Here is a 25,635-nt window from a genome sequence, read left to right as displayed (position 1 = left end):
CTGAGATTCCACACCATCCACTTTGCCCTATACACCATCTGCTGCTCCTATTCTCTTAGCACAAATCCTAGATGGAAAGGATGTAGGGAAAGGCTCCTCAATGGGATGCTATCGGGACGGAGAGCATTAACTTATAAGGATGGATGAGACTCCAGCATGTACTCACACAAGAGAGCACAAGGCTTTTTCTTTAGAAAAACAATGAAGGAAGGTTATATATGCTGGGTATTTTCAGATGCAAATAGCCAGCTACTCTGTACACACACTAGAAAATACTGCCAATTGCCCAATTACTTTTTATATGAAAAGGTGCATTTCTAAAGCTTACCTCCAGTGTTTTGAAAGGTTCATTTTTTATATATATTCTGTTGTATCCTAGATAGAGCTCAGTCAGGTTGGTGCAGGAAGCAAAGGCTCTTTCAGGGAGCTTATACAGTTCATTATGTTCTAACTTCAGAATCTGCAACAAGGGCACATTTTGGCACAATTCTGGTTGCATTTTAGAGATGCTGTTGTAGCCTGCATTCAAGTAAACCAGCTGGCTGTACTTGGTCAGATTTGCAGGACCTAGCTCTCTTAGCTGATTATGAGAGATGTCCAAACCCGTTATATTGTCTGTGAGATCAGAAGGAATTTGAGTCAGCTTCAGGTGACTGCAGTCAGCCATTTCATTTCGGATCTGACATTGCTTTCCAGCTGATGCACACAGCAAGCAGACAGACACCAGTCTGACAGAGAAGCTGCTCCACCAAAGAATGGCACTTCCCATTGTTTTATCTGCAAAGGCAAAAATAAAATTTGCACAAATTACAGTAATTTGTAATTTTGACGAAACTTCTATCTTAAACTGAAGGATATGCAAACCAGGCTCAGGAAAACATAGTTTTATAGTGAGCAAACACTCAGTAGTTTTCACCCATAAAGTAGTGACATTTCTGCATGTCTTGGGTTAGTTCAGTTGTGTTTTTGAAGCAGGGAGCTGGGAGGCACAGGAGTATAAAAATTTCAGTATTTCCATTAGGATATCAACCTCTGTCCACTGGTGCTCTAATCTTCAATGGTTCTGCCTGTTCAGGCATTACATTTTTGTTTAATCACAGACTTTTTCATTTACTCAGTTTTGATTTAGTATCTCTAAGATTTAAATTCACCTAGTGATCTTGTAATACAGATTTACTGGATAAGGGAGAAAATTCCTTACGAATTCTGACAAGAAAAGACCTTTAAGAGTTCAGAAAGGTTTGACTGGCCTGATGAGTCAGAATTTGTCTAATTAAAATAGCATTTCTGCTAATCAAGAGAAGATTCCAGAGTATCTTCCATATCATTCTCTACTGAATTATTCTTTAATAGAGGGAGAACAAATATTTTGTGAGTGCTTGCCAGAATATTTTCCATGTTTTAGCAAAAACACTAAGGTTAGGCTCTTCTGCTTAATTTTTTTTTTTCTTTTTGGAAAAAATATAATGCTTATACTTTCATCTTTGAAGCTTCAACCTTCATATACAGATACTTCTATGGTCTTCTGCTAACAAATTTGGAACCTACCTGCCAACCTCAATTTACCAACAAGTTAAGCCTCAGCTTCATGGGCTGCCATGTAAGAAGAATATCAGTGCCCCACTACAGAAAAGGCTATAGAAGGCAATGTAATCTTACTAGATTTCTCAGGAATCTACAAGAGATTCTCTGATGACAAACTCCTGGTTACATGACATTTCTTAGTTGTGCAGCTCCCCTTTTCCTTTGCTCATAACCTGTGTTTAATTAGAAGCATAAAATCAACATGACGTAGCTTTGAGGACATTGGGTTATTGCTCAGGAGCAAACAAAACAAAAAATTAAACCAATACATTGGTACAGAAAATACCTTTGGAACAGATGTTTTCTAAGGAGAAGTTTTCACTACCCTAACAAAACACTCTGAGGAACAGACACTGCAACCTGCAGACAAAGAGAAGTTCTGCAGGTCAAATCCCAGAGGAGTTTGGCTCCATAGGTGACTGCCTTTTCAGAAGGCACTCATTAGGACCACTCCAGTAACAAAAAGCAACATAGTAGTGGCCAGAGAGGAACACTGTGCGCCTCTGGGGGTGCAACCTGGCCATCTAAGAAGTAAAATCCATGTGAGTGGGGAAGAGGGGCCTAAAGAATTGCAGAGGCATACACAAAGGACTGCAAAAGATGATTTACAATGAATCTTTATGAAAAAACAGTTCACTGCTGGGCTCTATATGTGAACCTGTCCCATCTCCTGCAGCTTACCCAGCCTGGGTCTCCACCCACCCCCCACCAGCAGACACAGAAGGGGACGATACAGAAAAGACCTGAACCTGATATTCCTCCAGACAGCTTGACCTGCTACAACTGCTACTGACCACAGCACCCATGTCCCTGTAGCTGAGCAAAATACTTGTCCCGCCTCATTTCTCTGCACCCAGGCTGCTGGAAGAGCTAAGGAAGACAAAGTGGGAGTTTATATGTAGTGAAATTCTTACCCCTGGCATGCATCCTTCCAAAGGTTTGTTTTAGGGAGATCAGAGAGAAGCCAGGCTCCTGGGCAGCAGTTGAAGCTCATCTTTAAGTGCGCAAGACCTAAGAAACTTCCTGCAGAAATACCAACCTAGTTCTCTGTCTTACAGGGCCATCTGAAGGACTGCCTTTTCCTGTTTTTCATTGCAGGACGTCTAGAGTCACCTTCAGGTATTTTATGCTTTGCTTGGCGATCCACACACCCGTTATCTGACTTAAGGGACAGTGTTACAAAATGCTATTCCACAGACAAAAGAAAGAACACCAATTTTAGTGCTATGAGCAAGAACTTTTAAGAACTGGAGAATTTAGCAAAGGAGCCTCCAGCATCTCCAAGCTGTACTTTAACTTTGTACCCCCAGCATCAGCATTTATTACCAAGAAGCAAAGAATGGCATCCACGAACCACTGCGGGCTTTACCTGCTTCAGTTTGGGGACTTCAAGGGACTGCAAGAGTTTCTCAGGAAACCAAAACCATGAAGAGAAGTGCCTCCCAATCCTGGCAGAAGTGAAACTGAAACTGTGGCCAGGCTATCGGGAAAGCCGGGGGAGTGGCTGGGTCAGTGGGACCAGCATCCCCCAAACCCAGGCTGCCTCCTCTCCTTCCCACATGGGCTGTCCTGTACCGAATTCCCTTGCCCTGAAACGTTTCAGAGCTGCTGGGAGTGGAGATGTCTTCTAAGGTGAGGGTCCAGCTGGCACTTGTGGTTTGCTGACAGAAAAAGATTTAAGGACACAGATGTTGCACAGATGAGCAGCATCACACAAACATAACTCAATTACAATTTATTTCTAGCTAATTCTAGTGTCTCTGTGAATCCTTGGGGATGTATCCCAGAAGCAGATATGCCAAGTGACAGATTACTGACATAGGAATGCTCCTTTTTAAAATATAGAATCATGGCACCAATACGTTCCTACTGAGCTACATACAGCATCATTTTTACACAGGAATTTCTTTATGTGAGAAAGTAATGTATTACATTCCTAAGAGAGATGATAAAATATCTTCTATTGTATTAAATAAGAAATTGTTTTCAAAAGTCCAAATAAAAGTTTTAGGTACAGTTTTAATATGCATCTCCTTTTCATACACTTGTGAATTCGCATGTCCTTGCTTTCTCAGGGACCTGACCATCAGTGTCTTGGATACAACAGAAAGTCCTCCTGCTTCAGCTTGAGCACCAGTGAATGAATACTCTACAGGGCTCATCCAGCCATACTTAAGACACAATCACAGCAGTGAGTCCTGCTGAAATTTTTAAGTAGTAGTGCTCCTCTTGAGTAGAGAGTGAGTGTCTGGAAACTCACCCTGAAAGTCAAGCAACCCTGAAAGTCAAGCAACCCTGAAAGTCAAGCAACCCACATGTCCAGATAATAGATTAGGGAAAAAAAAAGCCAGCACAAAATCTAGTCAATGTTTCCACAATCAAAACTGAGAAAAGCAACTTGAGTTGGTTCTGAATGGTGACAAAAGGCAGCCAGATAAAATTCTTTACGCTTATTCAATCTGTAAGCACTGAAGTGTGGGGACATCAAGTGCAGTACCTTACAGAACACCCCCAGAGCAAACATCACAAAAACTATGGGCAAAAAGGAAATCTACTGATCTTAACTTGATCTACAGATATAATCAAGTTAATTTACTTAGCACCTGCCCAATCAGACTTTAGTATTCTTGTAAACTGCAAGTCAGATTGCAAGCATCAGGCATAAGACCCAAAATGAAAAAACCCATGCCAACAGTTCCCATGGTTTTCAGCCACTCAGACTGTGAAAGCACCATCTGTTGTGGGTGGATCCAGATGCCCCATGCAGCAATAAATGGTTCATGCAAATAGAATTGAAAGGTACCTGGAAGTGAGCCTAGCCACCAGGAAAAAGCAAGGGAGAGCAGAAAGCTGAATAGTGAAGATTTTAGGCAAGTCCTGACAAAGGGACATACTGCAACATCAAGCCAATAGAAGGGAGGACAGTGTGGCAGATGAGTAAGCTTGTATTTACCTCCTGAGACAGGAAAATAGATGCTTATTCTGTGTTGTGACCACATTAATTCATCCAAGTTTAGTTTCTCTGTTGAAGAAACCAACAAATGAGGTGCTTGTTGGGTGCAATTGTTCCTCTAAGGCTGCTTATGCATTGTTGATGGTTTAATGGTTGTACAAAACTGAATTACAACATTAGGGTTTTTGTGGGAAAAAAAGTGGAAAAAGGTATCTGAGCAGACATGCAGATCAATGGAAAGGAAGCATTCTCCCAATTGTCTGGGCACTGAAAGACAGGAGAATTTACTTCCATGCATTTCTTTTTTTGTTCGTAGACAAAAACATCAGCCTTTGCTTGTGATTAAAGCTACAGAATAACCAGCCATGAGCAGTGGCTTTGGCTAAACTGTCACCTGGAAATAACATGCAAATTGCCACTGGATTTGCATAGATTAACTCTATCACATTTGCTCACCAGCTTTCACACCATTGTGTACATTTTCCTGATGGGTTGCACTAACTGTAAAAATCAACTGCAAAGCAAGTTACGTTATCTGAAAAAAATCTGTCACAAAAGCTCATTTTGGTATGATTAGGTTGCTTCCCTTCGCCTCACCAGTACATGTTCTATGTTAATACCTTTATTTTCCCATCTATGGAAATTGCAATTTCTGCCTCTATGACTTCACCGCCAAAAGCGACAGCCTCCTGAACATCTTCTCCACCCTTCTAAATGCACAAACAATTTTTCATTTTCAGTAGTTTGTATTTCCCAGCATCTCCCTACAGTGTTTAATTGTCTGGTTTCAAAATCCCTTCCTTTTTTGCTGTTCCACCTTTGTCTGGCACATTTTTTTGTGTTTTCACAGTATATTTCCAAGAGAAAATCTCTAACCCAATACAGATCATTGCCCCCACAGTTGCCCCCATAGCAAGTGATTGCACTGTGAACATCACGAAGTTTAATAATATAGTAGAAATGCCAGCATTTTATTTACATTCATACTTGCAACACAGACAGCAAACATTAGCAGAAGTCTGCTAGTCTTAGAAATATTTGCCCACTAAAGACTATGCCTTTGAAGGCAATGTGATCTCCAGCTTCTAAAGATAAGCTGTATTTAAGAGAATCACAGCTACATTTGAACTTCCCCTTTAATAAGATCTTTATTCAGTTTTGTCCAGTATCTTTTTGTATTGCATCTTTTCTTCAGCAGGCACTGAGACTGGAAGCTCTAAATACTCAGAGCTCACAGAAGGCAAGATGCACGGAAGTGAAGAAACATGAAAACACACCTCACAGTCTACCCTTTGTTCTTCCCCACCCTCAAGTATTTTACTATGCGGAAAATTGACTTGAAATCCAAAATGACTTCTTTATGATGACCCCTGGTGCATCTCTTGTCCACACCTGTTCTCTACTCTCTCTCATGAAACTATGGAAAGAGTGGAAGTAAGTTATTCTTCAGGTTATTTCTTTTCTCACTAGAATAAATACATTTTCAACTCTACAAATGGCAGTGGTATGAAAGGAGATCCCCATTAGCCACCAGATACTAAAATTTTCTAAGATGTATCACAGTAGCCATATATACTAATTGCTCCATTTAATTTCACTAACAAGGTACCAGACAAAGCATGAACATGCTGTTAAATGCAATAAATATTCATTGCAAGCCTTCCAGAGTTATCACTGCTTATGTGGTGCCAGTACACCTCAGACAATTGACTCTGCTTCTGTATATTCTGCATAATTATGGGGGATTTTTGGCAATGTTCTGTCTTACTGTGAAGGATCCAGAGCTAGTTATGCACTGCTCACAAAAAGATTTTTTTAACATTTCATAGATTAGCTAAAGTTGTATTATGTTGCTTTGAGTAGCTATAGCTTTCAGCTTGCTTAACACTACAGTCAAAGAAATTATAACAATTTTCAGAAAACCAGTTGTTTTCAGTTGTTTTATGGGAACAACTACTAGGACAAAGCTTTTGAGTAAAAAATGCCAAATAATTTCAACTTCCTTATGTAGTTTTGAGATGCTAGAAGTAGCTTAGTTTAGTAAATATGACTCCTGTATTTCAAATGTAACGAGCATAATACAAAAATGATTAATCTAAATAAAGATATAGGATGAAGCAACAAAATTTGGCATTCTTAAAACAAAACCTCCATTCCACAGGTTTCTAATTTCTGTTTTTCATTCTGAACTGGGATGAACACTACACCCATTGGTATCCAGTCAACAGAGCCATTACGTAGCCATCGTTCTTAACAAATGAAAGGAGCAGTGAAAGTTAGGAAAACATTGACAAAGAAGAAAGCTGAGAGAGGCCAATTGTAACTGCTATAAAAAAATACCAGTATTTAATTATAATCTTGTTAAATTGATATCTGAGCACTGAATGCCAACACCAACACATTAGATAGTTACCAAGTTCATATGCAGAACTTAAACATCTGTTGTTATTAAAAGGTTAAAATTGTGAAAGCTTTTATCTATAAATAAAGTGTGGAACAGTATCTTTCAATTCCTTCTCCTAGCCAGACCAAAGGCACAAAGAAAAGAGAAGTCTATATAATTTTAACTAGCTAAAACCTCACTAACTTGATACAAATTAGATGGAATTGGAAATATGTAAGGCAAATTTTAAGTATTGGAAATATCACTATTTTGAACAGCAATTATATCTACAAAAATCTGAAATGCAAGAAAATATTTTATAAACAAAATGTAAACCACTGAGAATAATCTCATGTCTAGAAATGAGTGTATTTTAATTTTTTTCTGTATTGCACGAAATGCTTTCCCTCGGGTCAGTTTCTTTTTGCCTACAGCATAATGCTTTGAGCATACAAAATACATTGGGAAACATTTGTTTGCAAATGTAAATTGGCATTTGCCCACAAATTACATGAAGCCATGCATGGCAATAGCTGTGCTGTTCTCTATTAGGGCACTTAATTATGCCTCAGTCACTTGTCTATAATTTTGACCCAGTGGGGAATATGATAGAAATTACATTCATTTCTATCTATGACATTCAGAGTGATTTGCAGTAGGGAAAGTTAAAACTGCAGAACAATGTTAAGGAAGCCTGGGTCTCAGTTCAGCACACCTAAACCAGCATGCCTATAACGTTGGAAACTGGTTATCAGTTGGGTTTCTATATTCTCAAGTATCTCAAGTGGGTACATGAGGATAATATAAATAGGCACAGAAGACAAAAAGAAGTCTTCCAGTGTGTTGAGCATCAATGCAGCCAATGAAAGTGAGATATAGAAATTATACAATTAAAGCATCAGCCCTTTCTGCATCAAATGAGGCTTCGCCTCAGGCAGACGTAAACCCAGAAGCATAAGGACCAGGGATCAGAAATGAACATATGAAAAAAGTCCCATCTAAGACTGCCATCTTGTCCCAGAGCAGGATACATTGGGTGAATTCTGACCTAATTTACTAGAAGTAATTATTTATCATTCACTGAGTAGCACAAGGAAGACGCAAGATGACAAGGAAGGACACAGCAGGGATTTTTTAAGTGTGTCTAATGAGCTGCTTATATCCATTTGAAACTTTGTTGTATGCAATCAATTGATAATTTGAATTGTTAATTTAAAAGATACTGAGAGATAGAAAGATTCTGCAAGAGATGGTTTTACATTCTGTGGGGAATCCCACCAAGCAACACAGCCAAATAAAACTGGAAGTGATAGTCCACATCACTGAGACCTGCTTCCTGTTTTCACAACTGCTCAAAAATAGTCTAGATCTGGAGGATCTACAGAACATCTGCACATGCCACTGCCACAGAACACAAAACATGAAGTGCAATTAACTTAAAACCTGGAGTACAAATTAAAAAACAAACAAAATATTACAAAAGTATAGGAGTGAGAGCAGTGCTGGGGATAGTGTCCAGCAATCAGAAATTTGATATGGGACTATCTATAACACATACAGGGCAAAGAAGTGCAAAAAAAGCCAAACACCTTACCACAGGGCTTAGCTCACAGCAGATGGACAGTATACTCCAACCTGAGAGAGCTCTATAAACTCAAAGCAGTGTATCCTGCCTGAACACCAGGAGGGACAAACCTACAGTGCTTAAAGAGACAGGAAAATCTTCTGGATTCTGAACATGTACATATGTGAAAATGGGACTTTGGGACACTAATTGCATGCAAACTCACTGGCAGTCTAAATTTACAACATACGCCAAAGGTTTTTTCTTAGGCAGTCGGAGCACTGTAAATCTTTGGCCTCATGGAGGACTTTAATCTCCCCAACATCTGCTGGAGGAACAGGACAGCAAAGCTCCAGAATTCCAGGAAGTTCTTGGAGTGTATCAATGACAACTTTCTCCTCCAAGTGGTAGAGGAACCAACCAGAAAAGAAACTTTGCTAGACCTTGTTCTCATGAACAGCATCAGACTAATGAGTGATGTAAAAATTAATGACAGGTTAGGCTGCAGTGACAATGACACCGTAGAATTCAAGATCTCTAGGACAGTGAGAAAAGTGTGAAGTGAGCTGATGGCACTTTATTTTTAAAGGGCAGACTCTAGTCTCTTCAAAGATCTGGTTGTTGGGTAGAATCAGAATAAGCCCTGGATGGGAAGGCAGCCCAGGAAAGCTGGTCCATTGTCAAGTATCATCTCCTGCATGCCCAGGACCAATGGAGCTCAAGGAAGAGGAAGGCAGGCAGGAGTGCCAGGAGGTTGGCATGCATGAGCAAGGAACTCCTGGACACACTTAGGGGTACAAACAAAGTTGGCAGAGACAAAGTTGGCAGAGAATGGAAGCAAGGACAGATACTACTTCTCTGTACTTGCCCCAGGGTAAGACAAGCAAGCTTTCAGGTTAAGAAAGCAAAAGCACAGAGAATTGGATCTGGCAAGGAATGTTAAAGGCAGCAAGAAAAATTTCTATAGGTATCTCAATGATAAGAGGAAGACTAGGGAAAATATGGACCCATACCAGAAGGAAACAGGAGAGATTATCACCCAAAATATAGAAAAGGCCAAGGTACGCAATGACTACTTTGCCTGTGTCTTCACCAGCAAGGACTCTGGTCACACCCTCCGTGTTACAGAAGGCAAAGGCAGGGACTGGAAAAAGGAAGATACTCCCACTGTAAATGAAGAGCATGTTTGAGATCACCTAAAGAACTTGAGGGAAAACAAGGCCATGGGACCAGGTGGAATTCACCCACAGCTCCTGAAAGAACTGATGAATGGGAGTGGTGGTGTATCGAAACTTAACATGAGCCATCAGTGTGCACTTGAAGCCCAGAAAGCCAACCATGTCCTGGGCTGCATCAAAAGCAGCACAGACAGCTGGTCAAGAGGCCTTGAGCAACCTGGTCAAGTGGAAGACATCCCTGCCTATGCAGGGGAGCTGGAAATAGATGATCTTTAAGGTCCCTTCCAACCCAAACTATTCTATGATTCTGAGGTCAGTACCTTTTATCTGTCTGCCTAATATCAGTACCTATAATGAAGACTAATGCATGGGTGTACAGAATCAGCCAAAGTGTCTCAAAAGCAGTTCTTTTTATCCCCCAAAGCACACACCTAAAGTATCTACTTTAGAAGTGATTTCTCTTACTATACTTTGTAAAAAAGCACTATGTACCATGCATCTCTTCTGATCTGAATTCCCCATGTTAAACCAATTGAAAAAAAAAAAAAAAGCTTTAATTAAAAGCACTGAAACAAAAATGAAGCTTACAGTCAGAGAAACTATAGGACACAACAAAACTAGATTTGATTATGTGAGGTACTACATGGCCAAATACAGAAGTAAAAATACTCAACAGCTTTTGAGACCCTTAACTGTTAGTCAATGATTTTAGGGCTAATAGTTAAAATTAAAATATCATGATACACACCCAATGTATGCAGAGTATTAAATGCTTTTCCACTATGTTACTTATACATTGATCTAATAACAGAAATATGAGAAATATTGTATTTTAAGTACTATATATTTAAGAAGGGGGGAATATATTAAATGAATAATTTATCATTCCTACATAAGATGGTAAAATCATTTGAAAAGTATAGAATAGTTATTGGTACTATTTTTTCCACAATGATATTGATTATAATAGGAAATGTCACAATTTAGTAGATTTTTAAAAGGTAGCTTCAAAGTATTGGATCAGCAGTCACTTTTTCATCAAGTCTCCAAATTGTCAGGTTCTTTCTACATGCAGAAGCTACCACCAGATGTCAGCATTAACTTTCGGCAAAATTCAAACGAGCTCGTTAGTTTCTGTTTAGGGGTAGATGCAAACCTAAAGATTGATCCTGCAACTGGTTCAGCATCAGGGCTATGTGGTTAACGTAGCTCAGCTTGCTGAACTAAATGTCGATTTACAGACATTCCACGTTCATCTTCTTAATAACTGAACATTTAATACACAAGCCATTTTATTCAGCTGCAGCCAAGGAACCCAAGCCCACAACCTTAATGAGTCTGGTATGAGTACTGCAATCACTACTTATAAGCCTGCTACTGAGTTTACCAGAATTTTCTCTAAATAACATAAGGATTAACATATGGACCTAACCACATATTTAACACCTTTATAACAGTAATACCTGCAAAGCTCAGTTGCATCATTATGACATCAATGGGTTACCTGAAGAACAGGTCTTATTACTCTTAAGATACAAGCCTTAACCTTCCTCAATCCTGCCCACAAGCTATTATTTATCATACAAGTTCCTGATGGCTTATCCATTAAAAATAATGTAAAACCAGAAAGCATTTGAAATTTATTTGGCAGATGAAAAAAAATCTGAGAATTTCTCTCCTGATGCAGTCATCTCTTCTATCTGCTTACTTTGCTTACTGCCATGGATATAAATGGCTTACTAAAATGTCTTTGCCCTCTTTGTTTCTGAATTCTTGCTCTTATTTGGAGAAGCAGGCAGTCTGAGAACCAAGGATAAAAGTCCCCAGTAAATGAACACTGGTACTGGGGATTGGGACTTTTTCACTGTTCCTCAAAGCAAGCTACAAAGTTGTATTGAGTTTGCAGTATCCAAGTCCTTTTTTGGACTAGAAATCTAAGACAGATATTTAAGAGACCATGGATTGAAGGGAGCAGTGCTAAGTAATTCTGGGTTAACACTTCTGTCTCAAAAAATGTCACTAAGATTCATGTTGTTAGTTTGATTGCTGCTGAGGGTAAGAGCAGTGTGTTGCAAATAATCGGTATTCAATTCAGAAGGAATCCTATCCTTTTATATTCTCCTAAAGTGTTAGCATGGACAGGCTATTACAGTACCCTTTTATCACTTTCATTTTCCTATAGGTGAATGTGAATTTTGTTTTTAATTTTTAGGGAAAACTCTGGTATCTGCAAATGAAATATACTGCCTGTAAACATCTGTGTTTGTAAATGCAGTTACAAGTCAACAGCCTAGCATCTCATTACTTTTTCAGATTGGTTCTTCCTAGGACATTTTTACCACTGGTACTAAAAATGAGCTGACCATGAAATTTGTAGCCTTAATAGCTTCCCTAAGGAAACTAATGTACTGCTATTTTCTTAAGTCTCTTTTGTTCCATTGAAATGGTTGCTACAGGCAGTTGGGTATTGTGTGGAATAAGTTTTGAATATGGGCACAGATGATGCACAAGCAGCATCTGAATTTATGTAGCACTGAACAGCCTTAAACTCTGGGAATTACCGTAGTGCTAGTGCTGGTTGAAAGGTTCAAATTTGAAATTTAAAAAAAATAAATCTGCAAAAGATGAAGAGAACAAGTTCTACAGTCCTTGAGTACTAGAACATCTCAAGGTGTATAAAAGCACTGCACTGGTTTACCCAAGTTAGAACAGCTGGATGTGTCTAAGCACACAGCAAAACTGTCTGAAGCAAATGGTGCTTTTTTAAGCTACACTGTTTAGCCTCAAAATCATTTCTGCTATCAAGACTGTTAATGTAGCTCCTCAGGAAACAATAGGAAAGGGATGACAAATCCTGGTAAATTGCAAGTAAAATTACTTCTATCAAGTAGCAAGACAATTGCCAGTGGAGTTCTGTTAAATTGCACACCTTGTAGATCAAGTCAGAGGTGCATTTCACAAAATAAAAAATGAAAAAGGCAGACTAACAAAAATTTAGGGATTTAGAACTAAGGTTAGTGTCATGCCCTTAAAAAAAAACAACTTTTCAACAGGTAATTTTTACTATAAGTTAAACAAATACAAAAAGAAGGTGCTGCAGAGCAACACATTTCACCAGTATTGCCAATTGCAACCATTACACTAACATGATCTGGATTCCCAGAAAACCTCAGCTTGGCTTTAAATTTACCTTACATCCAGAATAAACCTTCAAGGTAAGAAAGCCTTATTACTTTTGCATGTTAATTAAATCAAGTTGACAAATGGAAGCTGTTACATAAATATAGCAGCTAATTACCTTCCTTCTAAACAAAGATTGCTTAAAAAAGGAAGAATACATGAAGACATAGCCTTAAAAATAGTGAGACAAGCAAGAAAGCTTGTCCGAATCAGAATCACCAAGTGCATAAAATAATTTTTCTTTTTTTAAAACTTCTCATATGTTTTTCAATTATGTCAGGCCTCCTGTTACAGAGATGCCAGTTTGTCCATTCTCAGAGTAACTATTCAAGAGCAATTTCTCTCCATCTGAAGCCATGCTTCTCACAATATTGACAAGGTCAGCAAGGTCCACAGGAAGTTATTTGCTGAGTAAGTGCTAGTCATGCAATTTACAGCTGCTTGGATGAGCAGTTTTAATTTACAGCTCTTTTTTTCAAGGTGCCAACCTGTTTTAGGGAAAAACACCTGAATTGTTCCCACTGATTTTGTTGTATCCTCTCCATGAGAACTTTTAGTGATGGATACAAGCAGGATTGTGCTTTTATGTATCCTGTGAACAAAAATGGGATGTAGGCCCACTTTATATAATTAGACACTTTTCTTTCCTGCCACATGTAATATGAGATTAAGAAATAAGAAAGAACTCAGAAAGTAGTTCAGGAACATAATTGAAGCAATGATTAATGCAGCTGCACAGAAAGGATCTTAATAATTTAGATACAGAATAGATCAAGGCTCTTTAAAAATACTTATAGTAGATGTAAGAACACTGTTCTCTGCCAGTTACCCTGCTCTGTTTCACAAAAGTTTTACATCAACAACTTTAGAAGTTGAAAAGAGGAAAAAAGAAGGTTAAAGGATATCAAAAAAGTGATTTGTTCTCCTAAGCAAATAAAACATTGTGTGCACAAATACATTCTTGTACAGTGCCTGGAAACACATCACAGAAGGGTTCTCTAATAAAGTGATCATATTATTCATTAACATTTACAAACTATTCCAGCCTAGTGCTTTGTGGTATGTTCTCAGCCTGCTTTGCTGCAGTTAAGAAAGAGGTCCAAGGTTCATAGGGGAGGGCTTGTAAGCAGCTCACAAACAATGTGCTTGAAATTCCTTCCTTTTGTGGCAGGAGTGCAAAACTACAGTTGAATAATTAAGCTATTGAACTAGGATTTATGCCGAAAAGACTAATTTGTAAGCTGTGCCCAAAGTGTCTGGGTTTGAAGTGATTTGCATATTTCTTCCTCTGGTATTCTAGGAATGCTATGGGAAACTTGCTACCCCAGGTCTCAGCAGTAGGTTTCTCATGCATACCTTTCCAAACTTGTCTCTGAAACCATGAGAGTAATGAGTGTGACAGGCATCAGTGTTATATTTGTGCAGCTTATGAATACAGGTATTCATGAAACAGGAAGATATCTTGAATTTTCTTACAATGTACAGTGAGATTCTGTTTATCTAGGTTACATTAAAAATTAATCCTAATGATTTATGCAAAGCATAAGGGCTCTGATAAACATAAGTAATGAAGTCCAGCCAAATGTTTATTTGCCAAGATAAAAAACAGACTTTATAACTGTGAAATAGGAAATAGTGATGACACTGCAAACAACACAGGGTAGCTCTGAGCATTTCCCTGCACACATTTGTTATGCAGTACTGCTCTTCTAGCTGAAACTGAGCAAAAATAGAACTTGACTCTGACACCTCAGTATTCAAATCATTTACCTTATTTCATTGCGTAGTAAATTCATTAATTTAATCATGGGAAGTCATTAAGCTATCTGCTTCAATCACGCATTCATGTGAAATTACTTTTAAATGCTGGTTTAAGGAACACATATGAACCACGACTCAAGTGTTATCTCAGATCGAGTCAAATGATATTGAATGGGAAAGCTAATGTAATGCAGTGGCTATTGAGGTTCAGTACAAGAGACAAGCAAACAAGCTAGGCACTAAAGACACTTGGATAGAAATAAGTTTTTACCACAGTATACACATCCAGATGTATCTTCTTTCAAGTTTGACATTTTTGTTTCTTCCAGGTTTTGACATTTTGTGAGGTTTTTTAATTTTGTTTTGCCTTTGACATATTTTTTTACTTATTGTGAGAAGAATTATTTTTGTATCCCTTATACAGACCGAAGCAGACTCCTTTGGAAGAAGAGTGGAAGACATGCTCCTTTTCTAAGGGGCTACTGTGCATGCCTAAGAGAAAAACTGTTCAAGCCACTGCAAGGAGCACAGCTGAAGCTCTGAAGGCATTCAGTGCTGCCAAACCTCAGGAGCAGTGAACCTTTCTAGTTTCCATGAGTGTGGTGGAGAATGCATTCAATCATCTTTGGCAGGGCCCTGAGATATGCTGAAGAGACACTTGCCATCACCTCCATCCACCATCAGCCCTGTTGTACAGTAACAAACCTGCTACAACCACAGATCACCAAGAAGGATAGAACTACATATCCTTAGCTCTGAAGCATAACACCTTTAAGTTAATTCACTTCAGAAAACAATCATAGTAAGTCTTACACTGTAAAAGATCCTATAACTAAAATAAATACAGCCTATTAGCTTGTTAAAAATGCACTTTTTTTTCTCTGCATCTAAACCACTGCTGTAACATTTCTGTTCTCTTGGTACCATTGCTCGTTTTGACTTCTCAACATCTAGAAAGATGCTTTCACAGAAGTTGAGACCACATTTGCCTGGAGATGACAGAGCTACATAACAGAATCAAGTTCTTTGCAGCTTGTATGGTGTTTTACAGATTCTTGCAGTAATTAGGGCTGCAGGTTTTTTTATTAATCATCAAGTTTTTCCATGATACTAGCTACTTAACCAGACTTTTCCTACTTTTTGTCAGTTCATAAGCCACTGAAAATAATTTAGAGCTCCAGATAGGAGCAGCCATTTCATTTCTTTACAGCAATGCAGCCGTATTTTCTCCACAGCATTCCTATACAAACCTGACACTGCATGAAATGCATATGTTGTGTCAAATGCAACCTCCTTAAATAGCTGCCTTTTAAATTCTTAACTTTCATTGTGATGCTAGAGATGCTCTTGCAATAATGCACAGCAAAGAATGCTTTTACTTATGGCTATAGTTACTTCAGATTTTTTTGATACTAGGCAAGTGGATTACTACTCTGCACCAGCCCTTTTAGTAAAAGAGGGGAAAAAAACCTACAGGTACATGTAAATGAGAACAATTTTCAGCAGGACTAAGTGCAAATACAGACAGTGAAGACAGGAGAACAGTGACATTTCAGCTAATAATTCAGAGCAAAAGCATAGCCTAACCTCGTGACCAATATGACCTGCATGAAAAAACAGGCTGATCTGGGGAAAAAAGTCTAAATACAACACACATCTTTTCACCAACAACCTGGAAGGACAACATGAATATACAGAAGCTTGATGGAATTTTTAATGAAGTGACATAATTTTATGTTACATAATGTAACACAGGAAACTAACCACTGCAGTCAATAATAACAGGAAAGAGTCCTTAGGACATACCAAAATAGTACATTTCTAATTTTTCAAAGCTTTTTCTGTTTGGAAAATCAACAGTCAAAGATCATTACTTGAATGGATTTTGTCAGGGTCAAGGCAAGAATCCAACAGTACATACCACTGCTACCACTGACAGCACTGCACAACTAAGGTTTCAGAAAATAAAATCTTGAAGAGACACTTCCTACAAAACTACCAGCCCTCGCATGAAAACTGCATTTTCTTGGAAGGAACAGGCAGAGGCATGACAAAATTAGGACAAAGTAACAGTTTATAAGTCTGTATAAACTCATTTTACATCTATACTTACTCAAGCTTTGATATAAAGTTGGGATATTTAGAGTTGACAAGCTATGATCTCTTTTTCTGTGTCTCATAGCCTTGCTCAAGTCCAAGCCATCTTGTCAATGAAGCCCAATGTAAATTCAAAGAAAAACAGAGGTTTTAGCAGACATACTTTTAAAGGCTGATCCTGACAAACCAATATATTACAAAGGAAATGCAAAAATCCTGCACCCAAAGGGGAACAAACCCATGAACCCACACACACAGGTGTCTATCTGAATGGAATGTGGCACTGCAGGGAAAACCCTGCTTGTGGAAAGCAACTTGAGCACAAACCCGAAAACAACCAGTGTAGAAAAAAGCCAACATCTTGGGTTATATTAGAAAGCAGGCTGATGGAGGCAGTTCTTTCCCCTATATTTAGCACTGCTGAGACTACATATGAACCACTGATCATAATCCTGGGCTCCCTGGGTGGAAGAGAGATATAGACATAGCAGAGCAAGACCAGTGGAAGCAATTGGGGTATTTTTCATGAGACTGAAAGCACCATGATTGCTGATCCTGGAGAAGAGAACAATCAGAGAGGATCTCTGTATGCATAAGTATCTGATTGGAGGAAGGAAACCATCTAAGTAGACTCTTCTCATTTGCACCCAGTGAAAGAACAAGGCATTGGACACAAAATGGTAGACTGAAATTGTTTAAATGAGAAAGGTTTTACAGGAGTAAAGTCACCCCAAGAAGGGTGATGAAACACTGGAACAGCTGGCTCACAGGCTGTAAAGTTTTCATCCTTGGAGATACTCAAAACCAGACTGGACATGGCCCACATCAGTGTGCTCTAGGTGATCCTCCCTTGCACAAGGCTTTCACTAGTCAGTCTCCAGAGGTCACTTCTTAACTATTTTATGATTCTACAAAGAATCAATGTGGCCTCACATCATTCATTTCAAGGAACTGAGGCCAACCCACTGCAGATCTTTACACAGTGCTAATGGGAAACTGAAACACCTTGTGTCACGAATGCATTTAAGCAGAGCTAGTGTAGGTTATGCAATACTGAAACATCCTAAAAAGAATTAGTGCAGAGATGCATGCTCTGTATATTCAAACTTTGAACTTGAAACATAGCTGCTCACATTTAGAAGGAACAAGGTAGAAGGGCTCTTTTTAAATCAGGAGTGAACATCTGCTCCAAATGAGCCTGACATTTTGCTGTAACCCATATGTATTGTACTGTTATGGTGCCTCAAAGTGGAAAAATAAATACCCCTTCCAGTACCTGTCTGTAGGTAAGAATCAGAAATATGACCTAGAATATGGTCTTCTGTTTCACAGAGCTCTGCATTGACTAGAAGAGGAAATAAGTTATGTAGTGCTGGAGTTTTATCAGCCAAAGACGTTAAGAAGTGCTGAAATAAGGGCTGCTGCTGACTGTTCTGGCAGAAGTGCTGGGTCCAAGATTACTTTGCCTAGAACAGTTTCTGCTCAGTGGACATTGCTGTGAGTACAATTGCCTGCAGTCATTAACATATTGTCTTATACTGTCCATCACCTAGAGGTCTTCAGCTCATCAAGAAGGAAATTCAATTAAATGTTTAAGAACATACAAGTTCACATCACTAAAAATAGGTACTGCTGTAATTTTCTTGCTTTAAATTATTTTGTACTTGAAAAAGGTGAGGAGGCAAGAGGGATTCCTTCACTGTCATTTGTCAAATCATTTTAGCTTTCAACTAAAATAAGGAAAATGATAGTGGATATGCTAAACCCACAAAATTATTATCTATAAATCAGTATTACAGAATTTGAAGTCTCTTGGATTTTTATTACTTTTCCAATTTTTATTTTTGGTTACACAAAGCTGGGATTTCCAATTATTTCTAACAATCCATTACCCATACCTTTAATTATCACATCCTTAATTAGGCACATATGGAAAAAGTAGAATATGATCATGTACCTTAATAAAAATATATTGATGAAGCAAAAAAAAATTCATGAACTTTATACACCTGTTGTTTCAGTAGAAGTAACCAGTTTAAGATTTTCCTTCCAAATGTTTCTTACTTCTGAAGAAATAAATTAACTCTTTCAGAGACAAGCATATGTTACCTTCTTTGTCAACAGAAAATTTTTAACCCTGACCAGTCTACCATAAAGGACTAGGTGAGCACATGAAATCCAACATTTGTTTTCTCTTCAGTCCTAGAGGCAGAACACCTGTTTCATCTTTAAGTGTATATTAGCTAATCACTGTATGCTTGACCTGGGAATAAAAATACAGGAAATAGCTTTCCTTGGGGTTCTGCTCACCTAAAGCTTCATGAATGCTCCAGCAAATGAAGAACCACATATAAAATGACTTGCAGTATTGACCAGGTTGACAATACTTACTGAGCACAGGGAAATTAAAACAATCTTTATTGAGCACCTAAAATTTGTTGCAAGCCATGGTATGACAGCCGGGAAAGAATATTTTGCTAGACTCCTTTACAACAAAACCTGCAACTGGGATGGCAACAGCTCCCTACACAACATCTTACTGTATTGTAAAGGCTCAATGGAGCAGTGTTGGAATCAATGGAGGTTATGCCTATTTGAATCAGCAAAGGATCTGGCTGCAGCTATTTAGGGATCAACAGCACTTCAAGTGTACTCTAAAGAATCAGTTTGTTTTGCAGTCTCCTGACTGTGAAAACTGTTCATTTCATGTATAAAAACTTGTATTGTTCTAGAACATGAATCTGCTTGCACAAGGTGACTCATTCTTTTGCTGGGGACAGCATTAGAAGTAGAGCAGGCTGAACTTAAGTTAGGAAGGAAATAACAAATACACTGACAGACAGGAATAAAAGGCTCAATGGTGTCACACTATTAAGTTCTAGAAAATTACTCTATCATTCTGCCATGTGAGCCTAAGATTCTTTCCTTTCTTCTTAAGCTCACTCTCTGGATATTATCCAGCTTACTTGATTCACCTCTCAACTTGTAGCCTCTGTTGATCTTTGGAAAAATAAGCTCTTTGGATTTTTTTTTTCCTTTCTTCTTGTTGCCAAGGCATCTGTTTAAAAAGCATGCTTGCTTGACTTTCAGGAATTTGCACCAATATAGAATAGTGATGAGTTACAGCATGTTCAAGAAATGCACACACTTCCAAGCACAGAAAGAACTGAGGACCAACAACGCAGCCATGGGGCACACCATTTACTTTTTTTTTATTTGAAAGAGTTTATAAATGTTTAGTTGTATGGGTTTAAAACCCACCAAGATCCTAATAAGCCCCACAAACGTTTCTGTGTGTGTTATCAAGTAGAATACTACAAGCCAGGTGGATATGAAAAGCATATCTGGAAAACTGTTAAATTTCTGCTTAGAAACAATACCACAGAGGATTTCAGTAGAAACAATTTTTCATGCTAATCCTCACAGCAACTGGAGATGCTGTCAAACATTAGCCCTCAAGGTTACATTTATGTATTTTATATTCTAGAACTTTTCATTAAGCAAAAAATCAGACTCTGTCTTTTTTAGGATGTTTGAGAAGAAATGGAGAGAGAAGCATCCGTCCTTCAGTTTTTGCATCACCTGGGACAGCGACCTCTGCCATCTACAAACAGGCATCTATTCACTACTCTTGGTTAGCATTTCTCCTCATGTCTTCTTCTGCAAGAATTTTTCCTTGACTAGTTACTAAATATTCCCAGAAGGAAAAACATGAGTCCAAACATCCCAGAACCCTTGGCACAGCTTGAAATTAGATTAATAGTCTCACTAGCGATTATTTCTGACTAGTGCTATCTTGGCTCTCAGAGTTTCTTCTTTGTCACTTCCTGAAAAACAAAATCTATGGTAAAAAGCCCTTTTGAATTTTAAAAAGCAGTATTTTCTGCTGAAATTCTCACAAAATACTCCACCTGCTCTGTTTATTAAATTTAGACTTTCATGCCATGAGGAAAAAGTGCTGCTAAACTTCAAATGAAGCTTGGTTTTCAGTGTGCTGTTTCTCCAGTTACTCCAATATGTGAACAATGTTGCCCAGGCTAAATGTCAGTACTACCCCTGCTGCTAAGACAACACTTCCTGTTGTCTTACTTTCAGCCTCTAGGTATGTCCAACAGCAAATGCTAGGCTCATGGGTTTAGGTGGAAGGAATTAAACACAGGATGGCTTGGGTTGAAAGAGACTGCAATGATAATTCAGTCCAACCCATCTACCATTAATACAACAGTCCCTTCTGTAGCATTTATCTTTCTGCAACACTGTTTAAAAATAATGCTTCATTTTACAGTATAATGCCAGTGTTATTTCACTGGCAGGTATGTATAAACCCTCCACCTCCACCCCCTCCCCGCCCCAAGAGTACTACATCAGTAAATTCTCTTAATGGGAATGCAGTTTTAACACGATAAAAGCATTCTTTCAGAACACACACCTTCCTGATCCATTTGCCATTTATGGAGATTGGAATAGTACAGAATCACAATTGTTTTTGTTGGAAAAGACGTTTAAGATCATCAAGTCCAACCCTTAACATAGAGTCCCAAGTCCACCACTAAACTGTGTCCCTAAGCACCACATCTAGATGTCTCCTAAGTACCTTCAGGGATGGCAACTCAACCACTTCCCTGGGCAGCCTCTTCCAGGATGAAAGTAAAGAAATTTTTCCTCATATCTATTCCAAGTCTGCCCTGGCACAACCTGAGCCCATTTCCTTGTGTTCTGTTACTTGGGAGAACAACTTCCCTCCATGTAGTGAGGGGCCAAAACTGAACACAGCACTCAAGGTCTCACCAGTGAGAAATGTGGGAACATAACACTTCCCTAGTCCTTGTGGCCACAGTACTTCTGATAGAAGCCAGGATGCTGTTGGCCTTGGCCACGTGGGCACACTTCTAGCTCACATTTACCTGGCTGATGAGCAGCACCCCCAAGTCATTTTCCTCTGGGCATCTTTGCAGTCCCTCTTCCCCAGGCTTGTAGCACTGCATTAGGTGGTGGTGACCAAAGTGCAGGACCCATCAGTTGGCCACTTTCTCCAGACTAAACAACCCCAGTTTCCTCAGGTGCTCCCTGCAACACTTGTGCTCTAGACCCTTCTCCAGTTTTGTTGCTCTTCTTGGAAGAAGCTGTAGCACATCAATGTCCTTGCAGTGAGGATCCTTAATCTGTCTCTCATCATGACACAAACTACTAGGCAAGTACAGTAGGCATAATACTTTACAGAAGCAATGCATTTACAGCACAAATCACAAAGCTCTCCTCAGCTTCCCTTTGCCAGGGGGACAAGACCAACAGTCTCTCCAAATGGTAATTGAAAATAAGCATCTTCCATCAGAATATTGATTTGGCCTGTGGCTCATTCCTTTGCTGGGCCAAGAAATTCTTGCATGGTCAAAAGCAGGGTGCAGGCCAGGTGAATTGCCTTGCAGTCTGAGACTGAGCCCACAGACTATATTTATACAAGTGTAATGTTATGCAGGGAGAGCAAGCAAACATCTGTGCATAGATAAAGCCTGGTCAAAGCTAACACCATCTTTCACTTTTTGACATACTCGGAGCTCTTGTATTTTTCCCTGACTCAGACTATTAACAATACTCTAGATCACAGAAACAGGTTGCCCATGCACAAAGATATACACAACAGGGTACCTCATCCTACTAGAACTTTGCATACTAACTCTCGGCCTATTCAACTACATCCAGAAGCAACTGGTTTTTTGTGGGTGTGAAATGCATATCAGTTCTCATTGCGCTAATGACTTGACTTTAACAAATAAAGGACAAAATGCTTTGAAAAAGTCAAAACAGCTTTGAAGTAACACACTGTGAATAACACTTAATCTGGTTTTGTTCTGTGCCAACAATCAGTCTGGAAAATATTGAGGATAATATGCCCAGCTGTGTATTAGATAAAAATTTAAGATATTTTTCTCAAATGATATTGAGTCATGCCTTAAGGGCATGCTCCATAGATCTGAAGTAGCCAACTATGGAATCCCCTCTAAAGAAAGCAAACAAAGACATTAAATTTAATCAAGATGGACAAGAGGTAAAACTATGGTGTAACTCAAACAACAACAACAACAAAATTAAGATGTCTTATTTTTCTTTAGTGGGACATTTGCAAGGCACCATTCAAGATTAATCCATCATCAATAGATAAGTTTTATTGAGACAAGCACTTACAGCACAGTCACCTTTATCTCTTATGGCAAGAAAGTCAATTGTGTTCAAGTACATCACCACCAGTCACTCATGTTATTAGTCTAAATATCCCTGGACCTTGTTTCCAAGTACCACATTTTTAAATATACCTCAGCAAAACACAGCTGGGAAGCAAATATGTCTGTTTTAGAGGTTACCCTGGCTTTCAAAGGCCATGTACAACTAAAGGACTACTAGTAAAGAAAAAGATAGCAACATAAAGGTTAAATCACTGTGTGCTCTACTCACTTTTTCCCTATTGTGTACTTTAGGTATCTCTCCTATTACTTCTCACACTAGGAGTTAATAGCAAAAGCAAAAAAGGTAATTTGGAATTTTAGGCAAAGGGTCTATTGGTTTCTAAATGCATAATGACATCCAGTCTACAGGTTTTATCTCTAGTTATAACACAACTGCATCCTTTCTGTTATGAAACATACAAAACGTGATTTAATTGCAATGTAAAAATCCTTAATCAAGCACAAACACTTGTAAGTATGAACACCAAATTTAGATTCTTGTAGATTCTACTGCTTCTGAAATCCTGTGTGTATAAGGCACTGTATCCACTGAAAGTTAAGGCTTCAATAATTTCTCTTTAGATGAATCACTAATTGTGGTACAAAAAGGTCAATCTGGAAGTGAGACATCATATATTGGAGGGCAACAATGCTTTTCATCCAAATCCTACTAAAAGTTTAAGCAGGACAGAACACAGGAGACTTTTCAGTTGAAATAGAAGTGGCTCAAATTCAGCTTTCTATGGAAGCTGTATTAATGCAGATGTAAAGAATCTCAAAGTCTACATCCAGCTCAGAAAGGATTCCTTTAATCTTACTTGGCATCAACAAAAGCAAAATGGCTTCAGAGGAAGACAAAATAAACCCTACTTTCATACAATGCAAATAGTAGCACAAGATAGGTAAGTGCGCGGCTCTGAAAAGGAAAGATACCTTCAAAAGATGGCAAAGATATCTAAATTTCCCCAAATAAGTTTCAAAGGTGCTCTCTGCACCTTATGCATCATCCTAGTCATTGTAAAAGGGTGAAAACTCCTGCAATTTTGTGCTGGGTCGGGGAGAAAGTCTGATTATTGCAAGTCATTCATTGCTACTTGACAACAAATGAAAGAGTTTAGGCATCTTCAGCACTGTTATTATTATTATTACTATTTACCTCACTTCTTAGTTGTTCTCCAACAAGACTGCTGATGGCAGCAATATCTCTCCTTTTCATAAATTCCTTTTTTACTGCGGTTCCAGTGGAGTCATTCACAGACTGTTTTCCTGACAGGCAGCAGTAGACCCTCAACAACTGGCTCATAAGTTTCTATCTGACTCAATGAGAACCTTAAAAGTATAATGAAAGCAACAGATTGTTCACTCTGCTTCTTTTCAGACATAAAACTCTTGATGAGCAAAGCAATCTCTTTCCACAAGAAAATTTCTCACTGAAAAAACCCCATTGCAGATCTTCCTACTGGTTGCTATATCATAAACAGTATCTGCAGCCACTAAAGTTGCTGAGCAGATGCATGTGTAGGTGTACTCATGAGCAAAATTACCAAGGCAATTACAGCTTCCAGAAGTACTACCTTGAAGGCAATTAAGTATAAGCCTGTTTTTTTAGTTGCTGTTGAAAATAAATTTAACAGAGCATGCCAATATCACAGCAGTCCACAGTACAAAAAGCCAGGCAGACTCAAGCTGAGCACCTCACAGGACACTTCTCTCCTTCAATAAACTGGGTCAGTATCTGCAATTTAGAATCTAGATCTATAAACCCAAAGAGCTGAGAGAAGTCTTCAAAACTGTACTGCTGAGACCAGAACACTGAAACTCATTTCTTAAAGATCAGTGGTTATGGAGTAGATATACCACACCCTTCCCTGCTGCAGCATACTTCTGTAATTACATGTAAGAGAACTCTAAACAGCCATAAAAAATAACTTCATGTGAAATAATACTATCTTTTAATGTAACCCTTACAGCAGCATACACAATACCTTTCAAAAACAGCTATCATGGTTTTAGACATTTACTGGATTGTGACAAACACTCTGTTATTTTCTAAAAGAAAAAAACCAAGTAGGTTTAATGAGGTAGTAACAACCAATTGCAATTGTAAATACAAATACACATACATGGAGCTCACTCTCTTCAGCTGGTAATTACCTCCCAACCAGAAAAGTCCCATAGTATGGAGCTGCAGATGGGGATGCCCAAATCCAGGACCTCATTAGCAGTTTGCAATAATCTCAGAGCAACAAAGGCAACCTGGCTTGGTGAATGGTGTCTTCTTGGGGGAGGAAACAAGGAAGGGCATGCAAGGGCCACCCCAGGCCAGCACTACCAGAAGGCTCTCTTGGGAGCCATTTTATAGTGAGCACCATGGGAGGGAATACTGTGGTTGGTCCATTTGGGTGACCTGACCCATCCTCTCCTCCCAGAGGCTCAGCTGCTCCCCATTATCACTGCCACATCACCAGGCTGCCAGCTGCTGCTGGGGTCCCAGGCAGTGTTTTTCTATCCTGGTCCTGTCAAACCAGCAAATAAAAACAATATGAATTACAGCTTTCAGCATATTCTTTGTAACAATTCTTCCAGTGCTATGGTTTTGGGGTTTTTTTTTTGTTTTGTTTTTTGGTTTGGTTTTTTTTTTTTTTTTTTTTTTTTGTGAGTTTTCAGGGTGAACCTATAAACTATGTCTCAAATAGAGAGGATTTAGGTACTAA

The 25,635-nt window shown here is 38.7% G+C and overlaps 1 protein-coding gene across 2 annotated transcripts in view; it reads right to left on the bottom strand.

The window, feature by feature from the left end:
- The window catches only part of TLR3 (toll like receptor 3), a 35,687-nt gene extending 10,426 nt beyond the window's left edge, over window positions 1–25,261 (bottom strand). For both annotated transcript variants that reach the window (XR_011725777.1, XM_071743344.1), the window contains exons 1-3: window positions 25,076–25,261; window positions 2,499–3,245; window positions 329–777 (exon numbers count right to left, since the gene is read on the bottom strand). Coding sequence is in view for 1 of the 2 variants with exons in the window: in XM_071743344.1 (XP_071599445.1) it covers window positions 329–777; window positions 2,499–2,511 (462 nt within the window). In the remaining variant the exon portion in view is untranslated. The remainder of the gene's footprint in view (window positions 1–328; window positions 778–2,498; window positions 3,246–25,075) is intronic.
- Between the last annotated feature and the right edge of the window lie 374 nt (window positions 25,262–25,635).

Source organism: Heliangelus exortis, chromosome 4, assembly GCF_036169615.1.
Source record: "Heliangelus exortis chromosome 4, bHelExo1.hap1, whole genome shotgun sequence".
Classification (NCBI taxonomy): domain Eukaryota; kingdom Metazoa; phylum Chordata; class Aves; order Apodiformes; family Trochilidae; genus Heliangelus; species Heliangelus exortis.
The sequence above is the reverse complement of the archived record's forward strand: the minus strand, read 5'-3'. Positions and strand labels throughout refer to the sequence as shown.